General features: G+C 36.1%; 1 protein-coding gene across 3 annotated transcripts; it reads left to right on the top strand.

Moving 5' to 3' along the window:
- The first annotated feature begins 2,197 nt into the window (after positions 1–2,197).
- Positions 2,198–18,750, top strand: LOC110451280 (cytochrome P450 4F6-like). Of its 3 annotated transcripts, XM_021499200.1 has the most exons (13): positions 2,198–2,215; positions 2,960–3,118; positions 3,475–3,673; positions 4,067–4,194; positions 4,727–4,851; positions 5,823–5,885; positions 6,562–6,688; positions 7,019–7,154; positions 7,429–7,552; positions 14,712–14,907; positions 15,797–15,879; positions 16,403–16,468; positions 16,992–18,750. In XM_021499200.1, exons 2-13 carry the CDS (start codon positions 2,963–2,965, stop codon positions 17,089–17,091), a joined length of 1,503 nt encoding a protein of 500 aa, XP_021354875.1. In that variant the 5' UTR covers positions 2,198–2,215; positions 2,960–2,962; the 3' UTR covers positions 17,092–18,750. The 3 variants fall into 3 exon arrangements, with proteins under 3 accessions (XP_021354875.1, XP_021354877.1, XP_021354874.1); XM_021499202.1 differs by lacking the exon at positions 2,198–2,215 and having other exon boundaries at positions 2,721–3,118; positions 3,577–3,673; XM_021499199.1 differs by lacking the exon at positions 2,198–2,215 and having other exon boundaries at positions 2,721–3,118.
- Positions 18,751–18,862: the final 112 nt, after the last annotated feature.

Here is an 18,862-nt window from a genome sequence, read left to right as displayed (position 1 = left end):
AGTGATATATTAAAAACTCTCAAGCTAGGAAAAGCGTCCGGGCACGACAAATTAAGTCATACTCTACTGAAAAATACTGCCATTTCAATTGCCAGGCCTTTAACTTTATTATTCAACATGTCATTGAGCATATCAATTTTTCCAGAATACTGGAAACAAGCTATTGTTTTACCATTTTTCAAAAAAGGTGATCGACATTTAGTGTCAAACTATAGACCAATATCGCTATTATCATGTGTCAGTAAAATATTTGAGAGAGTTGTTTTTAAATATGTCCATAACTACTTTGTAGATAACTCACTTTTTTACACTTTCCAATCAGGTTTTATGCCAAATCATTCCACAGTTCATCAACTCATTGAAATATATCATACTATCTGCCATTCACTTGAAGAGAAAAAGCATGCATGTTTAATTTTTTGTGACATTTCAAAGGCATTTGATAGAGTATGGCACAAGGGACTTATAGTAAAGCTGAAAGCGTATGGGATTAAGGGGAAATTACTAGAATGGATAACAAGTTATATAACAAATAGACAACAAAAAGTACTTCTTGATAAGAACTATTCTACTACAGGAAATTTAAGAGCTGGTGTCCCTCAAGGTAGCGTATTGGGCCCCTTGTTGTTTTTAATATATATCAATGATATTGCTGATAATATACTTAGTATATCTAGGCTATTCGCTGATGACACATCACTATCATATGCATCAGCATCAACAGCAGAACTAGAAACAACATTAAATGCAGATCTTGAAAATCTAAACAAGTGGTCTAAAAGATGGCTTACTACATTCAATCCAGAAAAAAACCCAGTTTCTGCTAATAACAAACTCTAGAAATATTCCAGATATTAGCTTACAATTTGGAAACTCCCTATTGACATTCACACAAAAACACAGACATTTAGGAGTTACTTTTAGTGCAGATGCAAAATGGTCTAAACACATATATGAAATATACAATTCTTGCATGAAAAAAGTATCTGTACTAAGAAAACTAAAATATCTTTTAAACAGGAAAACTCTTTTGAAATTATATAAATTATTTATTTACCCTGTACTAGAGTATGCCAGTGAAGTTTGGGATGGCTGCTCACTTGCAGATGCTAACCATCTAGAAAAGGTACAGTTGGAAGCAGCTAGGGTCATAACAGGTTTACCATCATTTGCCAGAATAGAAACACTATATTTAGAAACCAATTTAGAACCTTTATCAATAAGAAGGGAACGCAAGAAATTAATATTATTCTACAAAATGCACAATAATCTAACTCCATCGTACCTTAATGACTTACTTCCTATACAAGTAGGGGAACAAACACAATATAGACTTAGAAACAGAAACAACTACACCACTCCTCTATACAGACTGTCGTTAACAAAATCATCCTTCATCCCATCAACTACACGACTGTGGAATGATTTGAGTGACACTATACGTGACAAACCAACAATTAATAGTTTTAAGTCATCCATAATTAATAGAAATAATTTGAACATACTGCCAGTCTACTTTGAATACGGAAATAGAAAACTTAATATTTTACATACAAGATTAAGACATGCCTGTAGTTCTTTAAGATATGATCTGTATAGGGTAAACATAATAGAAAGTCCGTCTTGTACGTGTTGAAGTCAACATGAAAATTCATTTCATTATTTTTTCGAGTGTAATCTATATGAAAGAGAAAGGCGATTGTTATTACTTACATTATCTGTATATGGTATTATAAACTTAGACTTACTATTAAATGGCAGTTCAGATTTGTCGCTTGGGGAAAACATCCATGTATTCAAATCAGTACAGAAGTTTATTAAAGACAGTGGCAGGTTCTAATCTCTCTCTCTCTCTCTCTCTCTCTCTCTCTCTCGTTTTTTTCGTTATCAATTTGTGTAAAATCTATTGATGTTGCCATGTACACTGTATAAAATATATCTGGGAGAAGCCTTCATAAGTTGGAATAACTTATGCCTAATCCATTTGCAAATTTCTGCAATAAAATATGTTTAAATCAGTCTATAAACACACTACTGATTAACCCATGGGGAACCCCGTTTGATGCGGTATGTGAATAATAGGGCATGATTCACAAGTCTACGATTAGGAGTCTAGCGAGTACAGGTATGTATTGATATACTTCCTACACTCGCGCACTGTTTATCATTATTTACTTTAATACTATATATATGAGGAAAGATATGTTAAAAACAGGTAAGATGGCGGAGACTTATGACTGTTGTTTGTGTACAGGTGGACGATTTAAGCTGCAGTTAACATCTTATCATACATATTTATATTTGCTGAATTTGTAGTTTTCATAGCTACCAGGTACTTTTGTCGAGTAATAACCTTTTAAATACACGTCCAACCACAATGACATATTTATACCGACGTTCAGACAAGCTTTTATCGTTTTATCATTGTATGTGACCAGTGACCTATTTTAACACACATGTTATTACACATTTGAAATAAATAAACATAGTGTTTATCACGTAGCATAATATATTTTGATATAGTTTCCTCATACCAGGACGGATATTAAAACAACAATACAGATCAACTGTAGACACCTTATATGTATTTAACCTAACAGCTATACCAATAAAACATTGGTTTAAATAATCTCAAGCTAAATATTGCTACACTAAATTGTTTTTATTTCAATAACATTTCTTTTAGATAATATTGATCTTATATGAATATGTATTGTTGCATTCGTTTCATTTTAATAGCATTTCTTTAGAGTATTTCTTTTTCCTTAGAAAAAACACCTAATCCGAATACTGAATTTCCATGTAGCGTTTATAATTCCTCATTTCCATTAGGTGACCTTTAAGGCATTTTTTTAATATTCGTGTATGTAAGCTCAACTTTGTTCGCCCTCAATATTAAAACAATCATAGCGATGTATTTAATATATCTATAATATTACTGTTTTGTGTCCATATCCAGGCCATGGCAGGATTAATAGAAATCGTTCTTGCCCTGGTTGTCGGGTACGGACTTTGGAATGTTGTCCCAGTCCTGTGGAGGTATTACACCTTCTGTCAACTTATCAAACCATTTAAGTCGTCATACAAGCCTCACTGGTTTTGGGGACACCTCAGATACGTAAGTGTTGATAACTCAGCTTGCAAATCAAATTTACATGTACATGATAAGTAATTATTTAATAATCTAAGCTTCCAAAAAAGGACTTCCATATCAGATGGACATTTTTCGTAGTTAATATGTAGTCTGTTTTGCAGACCTATTGTAAAGCAGCACTAATATTTGCATACACATTAGGAAGATGTGCATGTACATGCAAGTACTACGAACACTATATCGCACACTACGGGTATAAGTACATTACTTCATCTCTTTACCATACAAAAGTTATACTTGTATACACATTTGATTAGACCTTTCCTTAAAAAACACCCTGTGTATTTATCAGAAACTGGCATTCATGCTTTATATTCCAGTTTACAGATACAACGTCGCTAAGCGACACATTTGCAACAATGATGGAGAAGGACACAATGAAGATGTCAGTGAACTGGATTGCGTTCATTCCTAATTTACAGGCCATACATCCGGACACCGCCGCAATCATTCTGAAGTTGTCGGAACCAAAACCAAAGGGCAGGGGTCAACCGTACAGTCTTTTTCTGCCATTTATTGGTGAGTTTTCAGGAAATATACAATTGATTTATCCCATTTGTTTTTGAACACTAAACATTTTACTTTTTGAAATAATCGTTCGTTTCTGTCGGGCTATATTACGAACATTTCTAGAGGGGCAAAAGTGCATATGATGGAACATGTCTTGTGGAAGTTTCGAGATAAGGCATGCCTTTCCTGCTTCAAATATGTACAAATTGAAAGTATGGCTTAGCTGTATTTCTCCTTAATAATCATATTGCAACAGTTGTTTTGATTGATCTTCTCAAAATAGGTATTCGTAAACACTTTCATGCGTTATTTGTTTACACCAATAAATAAGAAATAGAGTAACTTTCATTCACACCGTATTTTCAGATGCGATACGCAAAATTCAAATATCTTATGTTAAAGGTGAGGGCTTAGTTGTCAGTAGTGGCCAAAAGTGGGAGCGGAACCGGAAGTTGCTGACACCTGCATTTCATTTTGATGTTCTGCGTCCTTATGTTAACATATACAATGACGTTGCAGACACTTTGTTGGTAAGGAATGTTTACAATGTTTACAATAAGAATGTTCTTTTTCATACTTCAAAATAATATGATTATTATTATAAGTTTACCTAGTAACTACATATAACGTGTTATAAAAAAATTGTACAACAGCATTTCTTGTACAAGTACGTGTTTCGCTCTGCTGCTGTCAAAAATAGGTCACTGCTACTATAAATAGAGTTTGATGGGAATTGCCCTACATACTTTATTACCCTTCCGATCGCCACAACACTTCACACACATGTTAAGTAACACCTGTTCTTGTAATAGTTTGCGTTGCTTCTGTCAAATACTTCGCATTTCTTACAAAATTGAAGTGCGAGGTTATTCGTATCGTTAAAGATGTCTTGTTATTTTCGTCAACCTATGTTAACCCAATGCATAAAATACTTCAGGGATAATTCTTGGTTTATGATAGAATTTGTCAGGTCCCTGGTTGGTAGCACCGTATATGTACTGTGTGTCAATGAAGATTATTATACGGATAACACTTGTTTTTTCTCCCAACATCATCACACAGGACAAATTTGCAAAGCAAATGTCAGAAAGTCCCAACAGCATTGAAATTACGGACCATATAAACAAAGCAACTTTGGATGTTATACTGCGCTGCTCTTTGTCCTATGAAGGGAATATTCAGGAACAGTAAGTATTTTGCCAAAAACACACTTAAAAATGAATTCTCTTCTAACCGTGGGATCGTTATATTTTGTTTGCTAACGGTTTTCTCGCCGTCTTCATATGACCCAAGCTTTTGCTATTTACTAAAAAAACACAAAGACAGGAACTGTCCTAGTCAGAGATAATACAAGACATTAACGACCACGCGAGTTATGAAATCTATGTACTATATCATCCACTATTTCGGAATTGAGTGAGAAATACATTTTGTTGTCATTCAGCCAATTCAATAAAAGACAATGGTCCAACAGGGTAGTTTATAACATATACAATTTAGTAATTTTCAACAATTATGAAAACAAGTTATTAAAACTTACGTCAATCACTATTTTTGGCTCGGGAATCCTAGATCGGGCTAATTTTGAGGAAACCGGATTACCCGGAGAAAACCAAAGAGTTCGAGCAAATGACCCTATACCTTTTCACCTCCAATAAAGGCTTCTTTGACTTTTCCAGCTAACACCGTCCTGCCATAAATATACCATAGAGGTTTATGATCTAAAGTTAACTTGCTCTTGTTGTTGGGGAAAGAAAATAGAATATTTTGAAGTGAAATATATTTCGGGTTTGTTCAAATATTTGCGACTTTGTTTTTGACCCGGAAACGGGCTTAATTATTTACCTCGCAAAACCTGCATTCTATTAATACATTTACATTTTTTTTTATTTCTCTGTTCCATTTCGCATCCTTTTTGAACAGTGATGGTAGCTACGTTTGCAAAAGTCTGCATTCCCCTTCACAGCCAGTGTTTACAATATATGTTTGACTTTTGGATAATCAAGGCCAATTATAGTTACTGAAAGTCAACAAACATTTTTCTGGAAGTTCTTTAAGTGTCACATACTTAAAGCTTATTTTAAAACAATGTGTACGCTGTTACTTCGATTCCACAATATTTATAGAACTTTCGTTTAACTTTTTTTATAATTTCTAGGGAGAATCACCCTTATATTGAAGCCATCCACGAGATTACAAGACTTACCATTGAAAGAGTCAGGTAAGCTACACATACTTCAAATGGCATTGGCATTAACGTTTTAATATATTTGTACGTTTTAGTCATATATTAGTTTAAGCTCACTTTTTTATTTGGAATTTAACTTCAGAAATTTGCTAAGATCAGGTGTCAATGGTAACAACAATGAATGTTCCATTGCAGGGTTACATTAACGTGTTAGTTTGGTTTTAATTTATTTGATTTAACGTCCTTTTATCAGCTAATGTCACTTAAGGACGTGCCTCCATGTGTGTTGTGCACATTGTATGCGTGCATGTGTGAATGTGTGCCGGAAACAATGTATGTTCATGCTGATAAGTCACATTATACTGACAACGGGTATACCAAATAAATTAAATCCAAAATGATGAACGCTACGCAGGGTATAACAGCTACCATTTTTTAGGACTTTGGAATGTTCCGGCCTTGGCACAGAACCTTTTGCCTAATCCACTCGGGCGAGCGCTCAATACTAAGGCCAAAAGTGTGTTTTCTTTTTGTCTTCTACTGTGAGGATAATGAGGAGACCAAAATAACTTGAGATGTTTTTCTGTTTCAGGCCGTGTCTCCCTAAGTACCTGTTTTCATATGACCCTTGCTGTTGGAAAACAAACTAACAATCAGTTAACTATGAAGCCCTCTATGAACTGATAACTTTGACATACAATTATTACAGAATACCATGGCACTTTTTGTCCTGGGAACTTTTTAAGAGGTCTGCCAATGGGAGGAACTACTTGAAACACGTCAATTACATACATGGATTTGCTGACGAAATCATTGAAAAGAGAAGGAAGGCTTTAGTACGTACTCTCCAAATGTGATGATGCGTTATAACATGAAGTATATGAACAAACCATAACCGGAGTAGTTCTTTTAATGTGATAGTTCATTTCTCTTAAAACGGTTACATATATGATTTAAATTGTAGTTGATAGTAATAAAATTTATTACATTTACATTTAGTACAAAAGCTATTATAAGTGAATAAAATTGTAGGTTTAAAAGTCGTTGACATAGCAAAAGTCTTGCACAACGACGGCATTATGGCAACAAGTATTAACAACATCCGAAGAAAATTAAAAAAAAAAATGTACATCTAACAGTATCTACATGTTTTCCCACACAAATAGGCAGATGACCCGTCGATACTCCAGAGGAAACGGAAGCTGGATTTCCTGGATATCTTAATGACAGCCAAGGACGAACAAGGTGCTGGACTGACAGACATGGAAATTCGTGACGAGGTTGATACCTTTATGTTTGGAGGTAATATATCAAATCTTTTTGATAAACATTCAACTTTTCGCAACGTGCTATGTCACAAGACCATACAAACAAATCATGAAACTACAATAGTAAACTCTTGGTTGAGGGAACTGAAAGCGTTCATTTTAACTGATCGGTTAACCGATCATGCTACTATAATGATTCAAGAAAGCTTAGGTGTAGACCGTTCATGATAATCACGTGTAAGAAATCACAGTTTCTGTATATTGGCATAACACATTCATTATTTCATTGTGTTCCATGTTTTTGTCAGGACATGATACTACAAAGGCAGCTTTGTCGTGGGCTATATACAACCTTGGGAAGTATCCAGAGGAGCAGGACAAACTTTTTCATGAGGTGTGTGAAGTCACTGGAGTCCGCAAGAACATTGAGTGGTAAGAGCAACCCCTAAAGAACAATACCAATATTTCTGTCACCATACAATGTGGACTGACAAACGTTCAGCTGACCATGCCCCGTCTCGAGCTGTATTTGAATACCAGTCTTTCAGGCTTGTGGCAATAGCAACTCCTGAATCCAAAATAAAAAAAAACTATATATCAATACGACGTGGCCTAGAAAAAAAAACAGTCATTCAAAAGACTGTTGACCGAGACCCGTTCACATACACGCATGCATGCTTAAACAGAGACCCGTTCACATACACGCATGCATGCTTACACAACACGCATAGAGGCACATCCTTAAATAATGACCTTAACTGTTATTAGAACGTTAAACAAATGAAACCAAACCAAACAGAGAACCGTCCAACCTGAATTCAAACAATGGCTAACAGACTATCAAAACTGTTTAATAATAATATAAGACCTTCGGCGCGTTCGATTTAGACACACAAGTCCTCCGTTGTTCGAGAATGTTTTATTAGTCATTCATGTCTCTCGGAAGAGAGAGCCTGTAAAATATATATTTACACAATAGTCACTTCTATTGATAATCTGTAATAATGTACAAAGATGGTAATCAATTGTTCATTATGAACTTAATAAATGGATATATATTATATATATTATACTAGAGTTTATAGTTAGTCTGTCTTACCAGGGCCTCGTCCGGGTGGTAAGTCCTTGGCAGATTATTGCTTCATCTAGCATGATCTGCTGTTCAGCTCGGAGTGACTGGGTAAGGGTTTGTGCTGTGTGAGGCAAAGTGGTTGCGCATGCGTCGTTCATATAGAACGACCTGCATGCACAACCTCAGGTATACGTTCTTTCACTCAGGTGTGACATAACATGCTCACATACATGTGGCAAAGCCCATGTACTGGGTGACCCTAGGTATAAATATACACCCAGTCTACATACTCCCCCGCCAAGTGAAATGACTCCAGGCATTTCCAATACTAGGTATACCTCAAAACAATTAAATAAATAAAATGTATTTGTAATATTCTAGTTGAAATAACACCACTATCCCAGCATAAAATACACTGAAGTTTTGGATAAACTATGCAACATTATGTGTTCACCTCAGATACCCAAAGACGATCTAGCTGCAATTTTACATATATTAGAGCAGAGAGAGGGGGCTTGGGATAAATGTACTAAGGAACAACTGGGAACATAACTTATATAATAACATTTTTACAAATGATAGGTTATGTATACCTCAAGAGGAATGAATATAATTGTGGACGTCCTATGTTCCAAACCCCCTCTATTGCATGTTTTGGTGTTAATAGCCAGTTGGGGAAATATTATAATTAATATTTGCAAAAGCACTTTTACAAGTACATGATATGCATCCCAACTTATAGATTAGAGTACACTTTCACAGTACTGATACGGTACTCGGGATCAGACTAGTATCTATAACAATATGATAAAACACAAGTGGTAGTAATGATCAACAGGTAATCCAAGGGATATAACTCTTTGGCAGTTGTAAAACTGTCATTACCCACAAGGGAACACTGCTGGATTTTAAAATATAGGCAATGAGTAAAATACATACGAATCATAATTCCTGGTAATCTAACAATGGAGAGGTTGGGGATACCCCTACCGGTCTCCTGTTTAGACACAGGAAGTACATATTTAACATAAAACAGGTTTATAATATTAAAAACAAGACAAGTATTTTTAGTTGGAAACAGAAACCAACCTGTTACACGAATATTTCGTTATGAATATCACTGCCACATACAGCTTGTAAAGGAAATACCCAGCTCCCGTATCGATCAGGAGGGTTACGTTCCCGATTAGAGCGTCTGACCTGTGGCGTAATAGGGTCAATGGTGCTTACCTCATGAATACTGGGTTCAATACCAGTGTGATCACTATAGCACAGCTCAGAATCCTGAACCGGACCGGATACAGACAGGTCCACGATACTGGGCGATCTATTGAACTCGTAATCACTGATAACTGGTATTGTCTCAAAACCAGATTCATCAAAAGTTATAGGTAATGACTCTGAACCAGACGGTGCTAACCCACGTTGTGTAACTGGTGGGTTTTCCTTTTGCTGCTGGCGATGCCTTCGTTGCCTTGGAGGTATAACCATCTCATCTTCCGACTCTGTTTCAGTGCCAGAAGATGAAGATGCTGATCGTGGTGCTTTATGAGGAGGAGGAGCCGACCTTATACTGCTTCCCTTGCGGTTTTGCAGCTTAGAGGGATCTTTCACAGGGATTGTGTTAAACGGGAGCAGCATGTTTCTGTGTAGGGTCCTTAGAGGTGCCTTACCAGATTCACGCTTTATCTCGTACACTGGAATATCACTATTTGGTATTCTTGAAACCAAATAGGGTTCCCGATCCCATCTATCGGCCAGTTTCTGTCTCCCTTTGAGGCCTACCTTCCTTGTTAGGACTCTATCGCCGACCTCAAGCCTCGACTCACGTACAGACCGATCATACCGGTTTTTGTTTTGGGCAGCTTGCTTGGACGCCTCAGACTGGGCTGCTTTATAAGCAAACTCCATCCTACTTCGCAACTTGCTGACGTAGGAGGAGCTGTCCTCTGCTCCTTCTTGACCAGGATCAGTACCAAAGAAGGCATCAACCGATAACCGAGGGTGCCAACCGAACATGAGATAGTGGGGTGAATAACCGGTGGCACCACTCTTGGTGGCGTTATATGCCTGGACTAGTGGTGCTAAGTAAGACTTCCAGTCAGCCTTTTCCTCATCCTCCAGAGTTGCTAACATGCCAAGGAGGGTCCTATTGAAACGTTCAGCTGAACCGTTTCCCATAGGATGATAAGGAGTGGTTCGGGTCTTCTTTACTCCTGCTAGCTTGCAGAGCTCTGTTATAACTTTGGATTCAAAGTTACGACCCTGATCACTATGCAACCGCTCAGGGAAGCTGTAATGAACAATATAATGCTCATACAGTGCCTTAGCTGTAGTCTGTGCCTTCTGATTACGACAGGGCACAGCCTGTGCATACCTCGTAAAGTGATCAGTGATGACCAACACATCCTCATAACCCCCTTTTGACTTGTCCACTCCCAGAAAGTCTATGCAGACTAACTCCATGGGTCTGGATGTCTGGATGGGAACTAACTCGGCAACAGGTCTTATTGGTGTCTTACGTAGAACACAGCGCTCACAACCCTTAATCCTTTTGTTTACATCCTTCTCCAGGCCTGGCCAGTAGAAACGTTGCCGTGCTAACCAGAGTGTTCTTTCCTTTCCCTGATGACCTGTATCATCATGCACACCCTTTAGGGCAAGGGAATGATATTGCTCTGGCACCACCAACTGTTTCACAGCTCGACCATCTAGAGAAGCGGTTCTATAAAGAACTCCATCCTGTAAACTCAATCTGTTCCAAGTTCTTAAGAGTTTCTGGACATATGGGGTTTCATTTCTGAGTGTTTTCCCCCTGGGATGGAAACCGGTTCTCAAGAGCTCTGAAACTCTTGCTATGTCTCTGTCATCCGTTTGTTCTTTCTGCCAGTCAATCGCACCTAGTGTATCAGATAACACTGCACGCTCACTGGCCACATGAGGCACAGCATCACCCACAATACAATCAATGAATGGGGCTACAGTGACAGCAGAATGGCATATAGCCTTAATAACATTCGGACCTGATTGAGACATGCGTGAGAGACCGTCCGCATCAGCGTTTTTTTTCTCAGCCCGGTAATGTAAGGTAAAATTGTAACAGGCCAACGCAGCTACCCAACGATGACTTGTTGCATCTAGCTTGGCCTTACCCAGTACATAAGTTAGAGGATTATTGTCAGTGACAACTTGGAACGTATTACCATAGAGGTAATCGTGAAATTTGTCGGTGACAGCCCATTTAAGAGCTAAAAATTCTAACTTATGAGCCGGATAGTTCCGCTCATTGGGTCTTAAGCCGCGGCTTGCATATGCGATTACCCTCTCTTCACCATCATGCTTCTGATACAGCACAGCACCTAATCCTAGGCCACTGGCGTCAGTATGAACAATGAATGGTTTAGAGAAATCAGCATAAGCCAGAACAGGAGGCTTTACCAGTAACTCTTTCACAGTATCGAAAGCGGTCTGCTGTGCATCTTCCCACAGCCACTCAGCCTTCTTTTTTGGTTTTGACTTGGATTTAACCTTAGCTTTAGGTTTAGATCTATTTCTTGTAGGTTATCCTTACTATCAGGATTAATTTCTATATCATTCTTATCACCTTGGGCACCCCCGCCTTCCCGCTGGTCGGTATCAACCAACTTACTCTTAACCTCAGTATCCTCAGTATCCGACATACTGGCTAAAGGTAAATAACTGATAAAGTTGGCAATATATGACTATTTACAATCAAAAAATATCTTTGATACAAATCTCTTCATCCAAGAGCGAGCCAATATATCTACTGGATGCACACCATCCTGAGCAAACCAAAAATGATAGTTGGGTTTTTACCCGCTCTTTTGTAAACAAGTAGGTCTGACTTAAAATTTAAGGAGTAAACACACCCTACTGGGTTAACCCTGGTGTTGATATCCCTAATTTGGCTGTTCAGGATCTCAACACGTCTAAATAGGATGTTATATTGCTCATCAAGCGCAATTTCCTGCGAATGTGAGTATCCCTTGCCTAAATTCCAATATTTAATTGAATATGGTGGGATTTCGAGGAATACAAGCTTAACTTGACTGTAATGACTACAATGTTCAACAAATAGGTTAAGCTTTTTACATACAAAGGCTGAACATTCGTCATCAGTAGAATGCGTTAAATAAATGAATTTTCCCTTCTTGGTAGTTATATCGCATGTACCAAGCCAAACATACAACACGATTGATCTATACCTACTAATTAGTTTATCCAAATTTCTATGTAAATAATTTAAACCAAAATCGAATGTCCCTCCAGCTCTACAACAAAATTCTACACTATAGCCAAACTGCTGGATTAAATCATGATGGGCTCTTAGTGAAAATCCCTTACTAGAAGACAATAAAATTGGTTTTCTGGTTAACTTATCACCTTCCGGGGCTATTATAGGTTTCTCTACAAATTTAGAAAGTTTATTTCTACTCATACCAAGTTATCCTCAATTGTACAAATGTATAATAAATTTCAGTACCAGGTTCAAGTTCCTCAATACAAAAGCTTTTCCTACATGTATGATATATTAGGGGAAAACACACAACCTCGCTCACAACATAGTGCAATACTTACCTTATCTTGATATTGGTGAAGGGAATGAGGGTTGGTGAATGATGCATGCAAATGGATACAGATGAAAAAATGGTGATGATTAACAGAGCTGTCTCTATTTTCACCCAGCCAAGTCCCTGGGAAAACAGACCAACACTACTGTACCGTTTCTACAACGAATATATATCACATAGTATTCAATACACAATTTAGTAATACATACGTTATAAAAAACAATTATCGCTCAGCATAACGCTTATTATCATACCATTATGGTCATACACATTCAAATATATCTGAATAAAACTTAATTTGCTGATATGAAAAGTTCCTCTTACCTAGAATTAGGTTTGAACTAAGTTCANCAAAAATAAATAAATTAAAATAAATTAAATTAAAGTACTTTTAAGTTTGTACACATACATTATGTAAGACCTTCGGCGTGTTCAATTTAGACACACAAGTCCTCCGTTGTTCGAGAATGTTTTATTAGTCATTCATGTCTCTCGGAAGAGAGAGCCTGTAAAATATATATTTACACAATAGTCACTTCTATTGATAATCTGTAATAATGTACAAAGATGGTAATCAATTGTTCATTATGAACTTAATAAATGGATATATATTATATATATTATACTAGAGTTTATAGTTAGTCTGTCTTACCAGGGCCTCGTCCGGGTGGTAAGTCCTTGGCAGATTATTGCTTCATCTAGCATGATCTGCTGTTCAGCTCGGAGTGACTGGGTAAGGGTTTGTGCTGTGTGAGGCAAAGTGGTTGCGCATGCGTCGTTCATATAGAACGACCTGCATGCACAACCTCAGGTATACGTTCTTTCACTCAGGTGTGACATAACATGCTCACATACATGTGGCAAAGCCCATGTACTGGGTGACCCTAGGTATAAATATACACCCAGTCTACAATAAATCAATTTGCTATTTATTCCAGTGATTTTTCCCCATTTCTACGTATGTCATGTACACATTACCCGTGTTGAAAAAATTACAGGCACCGAAAATTTGACGAAATGTCAACAAAGCCAAAATTCGAGCTTGAAATTGATCAAACCAGGGTACAAATTAAAGGAATAGAAAGATGTAAATGGAGGCTATTGAAAAATTACAAATAAAATAAGACATGGTATTCTAGACTCCCTATTTGTGAAAACGAGTATACAAAGTCGCCACCTTTTTCCCAATGTTCCTTTGGTTATTGAAAATTGCACACTAGCTGCCATTGGACGTGTTACACTTACATTACATCGCTCGGGGATACATAAAATAACATCCAATGGTTCATGTTGAAATTCGTTGAAATAAACGATATGTATGGCGGCAAAATACGCCAAAACGAAATGAAGTAACCATATTCAGATTTTAAACCGCATGTATTGATTCCTTTAAAACAAAGAAACAACAACAATTGACGGAGTATACAAATATATTGAAGAATATTCAACTTTCAATAAGTAAAGGTTGCCATTATTCCACCAAGAGTAGGAAAGGAAAATTCGAATTAGATAGAGCCATGCATACATTCATTATTTTTTAAGTGTGAACATCAACATTATTGTTTCGTTGTTGATGTTACATTCACTGTTGAACATTTCAAAGTTGGTTTTGATGTATGTTAAGTCTTTTGAGTTTCGATTTGACGTTTTATGCTCCAAATTATATTCTTCGAGGGGCCATGAAGCACCAACAAACAAACAAACAATCAGAAGTAAAAGTCTTCGTTAACGACTAATGACTATAAAGACTATAATTATTCCCTCTTAACCTGAAGTTGAATTTTAAAGATTCTAGTCTGCGCTTTAATTGCAACTATTACAGGTATAACCTACGCATATGCTATTTTATATTGCTGCGGTTGTACTAGGTGTGTGCATTCAGCATTAGTGATAAACATTCTCATGTACAGTTATTGTTTTAACGCAGGGAAGATCTTGGGAAACTTCAAAAGATGACAATGTTCCTTAAGGAGAATTTAAGGATGTATCCGCCGGGACTGACAACTTCCCGACTTCTTACGAAGCCACTAGACATAGAAGGAGTGACTATTCCTGTCGGATCACTAATCTCAGTCAATATGATGGCCATTCACTATCGACCGGATATCTTCCCAAACCCAACCGTAAGTACAATTATATCACAGATACTAAAAGTAAAAGAACATTCAGTACAAACCTTAAATACGAGTTCTTAGATTGGCTGTAAATAAGACGCTAAACTACATATAACCGGAGGAAAACCACAGTCCCGCAAAAGTATTAAATGCTTTTTTGTGTGTGATGTCTTCTTAGACCATTAATACTTTCGTTCGTGTCCTTTTTTCATTCTTGTTTTGTATCAAAATAAAAATCATGAATGAGAAACATTTGGAAATGTAAAGACGACATTTTCACATAATTTAGGCAAAAAGCAGTAAATTTTAAAATTACGTATCCACCGATTTTTATGTTAACACTTTTCCTGGGGTGGGATGTGGAGATTGTCATGCTTAAATGTTCAAAAATTTATTTTGTGCTGTGGAAGGTATAATAATTAAAAACAAAAATGCCATATTTTTTTCTCGTTTCAATGGTGTTAACATTATTTTCATCGTCAGTATGAATAGTAACACAATCTTTATCTCTGAATTATTTTGCCCGCAGTTTACCTTAACATTCACAATACTTAGCTTTTAATAAAAAAATTATTGGTACACTTCACATACAGGTCTGACTTTCATAATTAGAATGTGCAATAAATAAAAATACCCCAGCATTACAACACGAGGTCAAAATTAGACCGTAAAATTTATTGAATCGATATGGCAAGATGAACCAAATCCACAACACAAAGAAAAGATGCCATAAATAATGGGATAACGTTACATGATAACTTTATTCTTTCTATTTGCGGACTGATAGTGTGTGTACTCACCCGTAAAATAAAGTGTAGGGCAATTCAACTAATAAATTCAAAAAGTAATCGTTAAATAAGGTTTCCATCAAAAATGTCACATGTTTCACTATTTCTAGGAATTTCGACCTGACAGATTCCTTCCTGAAAATACAGAAAACAGACATCCGTACGCCTTTCTGCCATTCTCAGCCGGACCGAGGTATATTATGTGTTCACAGGAATCATCAAATCAGGTTAAAGAATGTCAAGAATCGGGAAAAAATATGTTCACTAGTGTTGTATTGAATTGATAATTTGTCGACAGATATTTCTGCTTCCTGTCGTATGATTTTGTAAGGAGAAAAAAAGGCATATCCAAGTGACTATAAAACTTTTTTAAACTAATCGGCAATTGCTTTAGGGCAAAATGTGAAAAAAAGCAAATATTTACAAGGAAACTAATGAAACAATGAACAAGATACACGACCAAATTAGGACAGTGTTCAAGTGAGCAAAAACAAGTTTGGACATATATATAATTCGATCAAATCTCCACACTACCTTGTGGCCGTATTGCAAATATGCATATATATTTGAATTGCTTCTACCTTTATAATGAGTCGATATCAAAGTAATGCTCTTGCTGTAAAATATTTAGCATATGTAAGCAATTTAGCATAATATATCAGTAAGTAGTGTAATGTATCATGCGATGCAGACATAAAGCATACTTTTTCTTTCAGAAATTGTATTGGACAAAACTTCTCTATGAACGAACAAAGAGTATTTTTGTCTAGATTACTTAAGAGGTAAGTTGGTCTGTTTTTATTCATAACGTTCTGTTTTGGCTTATATTTAAAGTTTTACACACATTTGAGTGTCCTATAATAATGGTAATAATTCTTTTTATATTGTAAAAATATTACTTTTTGAAGTCACTTTAGACGAAGGGTAAAATGACTTATTGCGTTTATGCGATTTTTTGCTTGTTATATAATTGTGATACTGTAAAGCATAATTTAAAAAATGGGAAATACATTTTGATCAATAATTCAGCGTAACTCAACGTATCACGTAATAATCTACTCAAGGCTATTCTTGTGTGTCTTGTGCATGGGGACATTTAAGATATTAACACTGATCTGCATCCCGTATTACAAAACCTTGTACATGCTGTCTTATCTTTGTTTTTTTTACCTAATCCTTTATGTTACGGTGGTGTCATCCTTAACACTCATCTTTATGTTACCTTATCTGCTGCGAAGACGTTAAATCAAATCAATCAAACGCATTATGCTCTAATCATAATCTGTGGTGTTTTTCATGATGCAGGTTCAAAGTTGTGCTGGACGAGGATCACGAAGTCTACCCTATACCTACGCTAATTTCCCGGCCAAAAAATGGCATTAAAGTGTGGTTTGAAGAGAGATGAAGACTACATATCTTCAGAAGATGCCCTAATGCCATACGTTCTCGAGTGTCATGGATGGTTCATTTGAAAGTGTTTGCACAGAGTTTTTAACTCGTTAAATGTGTACCTATATATTTCTTCAAATATCTCCCTTTGAAACATTCTTTGCGATTAACAGACTATTTTTTTTAACTATTTGTAAAGTTTTCTTCTCTCATTATATGTATTTCTATATCTCTACGATAATCCCCTTTGTAACCTTTTTTTGGTTAACAAGACTGTTGGTTTTAAGTATCATTAAAGGGTTCTTCGCGTTAATACTAAAACGAGGATTTTTTTGTGCTGTGGGGAGTAAATAAACTTTAAAATTTCCAGAACTATTGCAAATACGCAAGTTTGCACTCTCATTTTTTAAAAGTCACAACGTGAAAATTTAAAACTTTTACAATATTAAATGATAGGTACAAAATAATCATGACTAGAGTAAAAATCACTCTGAATGTTTATATTGATTTAGAATGTGATTCTTAAAATTGCTTTATTTAATTAATACAGTGGCCATATAAACGATTGCCATGATTTAAATTGCTTAATTTTATAACTAAGTTTTAGCTTGACATTTGTTTGTATGTTGGATAAAAATGAATTTAGCGCATTGATGTAGTTTGTTCACGACATTGCCATTCCTTTTACTCTCTGCATTAAAACGTTGAAGATATGATTGAGAAGAATAAAGGAAGCTATGGATTTTAAAATTTAATAAAGCAGGTTTTCACGGTCTGATGACCAGGTAAAATTTGGTTGGGTCAGTACATAAGTTCTTTCAAATATTCTTAGATCATTGTATGGAACCATTTAAACGCAATTAAAGAGAATTTAAATTTAATTGAAATATTTTCCTAGAAGGTTTTATCTAGGTAGTTCAGGTCAAGGCAAACCTTATCTTGTTTTAGGCTTAGATATGGAACCAAATACAAAATACAATACAATACATACAATAAGAGGCTTTTACGTTACAATATATGCCCAGGAAGGACAGCATTTAACTGCAATAAAATAAAATTCAAAATTCATTAAAACATTTTGAGCGAGGCTTATATCTACTTTATTTACTCTGTATTCGAATCTGTATCGTTAGTGATGCAGCTGTAAAATACTTTTTGTTTCTGTGAAATGTACATCTTTTTAACATTTACACTTTTGTTGTTATTAGAGTATGAATTTGAAGATTGTCAACAAACAGAAATAGTTAACATTGACCACCGGACCACCCAAAGTCGATGGGGATGGGGTGTCACCATGTGCCGACGCAAAATTCTTATACTTTTGCCACATTCAATATGAAGTCACTTAAAATTGGTATTTTTTAAAAACCCTTCCATTAAGATTCAGCTCCATGTGGTTCGCGGTAATATTAGCCCGCTGCCAGTGTAATATGACTGAGTAGCGTGTCACAATACCTTGACAAGATTATGACGTATCAGTTAAATAAGTACTATGGTCCTTCAAAGTATCCAGGAGTAACTACATCATCTCCCGACACCGTCGTCGTATGACATTGGCTCTTGCAAGGACTGAATTATCTTGACAAACAAGCAAACGTTTTAAAGTAAACGGTAAACTCCACCACCAGATGTATATATTATCTAAGCGATTTCCTATCAAGTATGTCGCTCAATTACTTCCAATGAAATAACAGTTTCAGAAATCGTGCTACAGAATTGCATTGCGATTCATTTCCCAAAATCCACCTGTTCAGCATACTCCTTTTATCTGTATAATTACCTGGAAG

This window comes from Mizuhopecten yessoensis, unplaced genomic scaffold (genome assembly GCF_002113885.1).
Source record: "Mizuhopecten yessoensis strain PY_sf001 unplaced genomic scaffold, ASM211388v2 scaffold5913, whole genome shotgun sequence".
Classification (NCBI taxonomy): Eukaryota; Metazoa; Mollusca; class Bivalvia; order Pectinida; family Pectinidae; genus Mizuhopecten; species Mizuhopecten yessoensis.
The sequence above is the reverse complement of the archived record's forward strand: the minus strand, read 5'-3'. Positions and strand labels throughout refer to the sequence as shown.

Bases quoted from the DNA above. Each gene is read 5' to 3' on its own strand.
- LOC110451280 (XM_021499200.1), top strand. From the start codon at position 2,963: ATGGCAGGATTAATAGAAATCGTTCTTGCCCTGGTTGTCGGGTACGGA. The intron at 7,155-7,428 runs GTAATATATCAA...TGTTTTTGTCAG, and splicing joins TGATACCTTTATGTTTGGAG to GACATGATACTACAAAGGCA. The intron at 15,880-16,402 runs GTATATTATGTG...TTTTTCTTTCAG, and splicing joins CCATTCTCAGCCGGACCGAG to AAATTGTATTGGACAAAACT.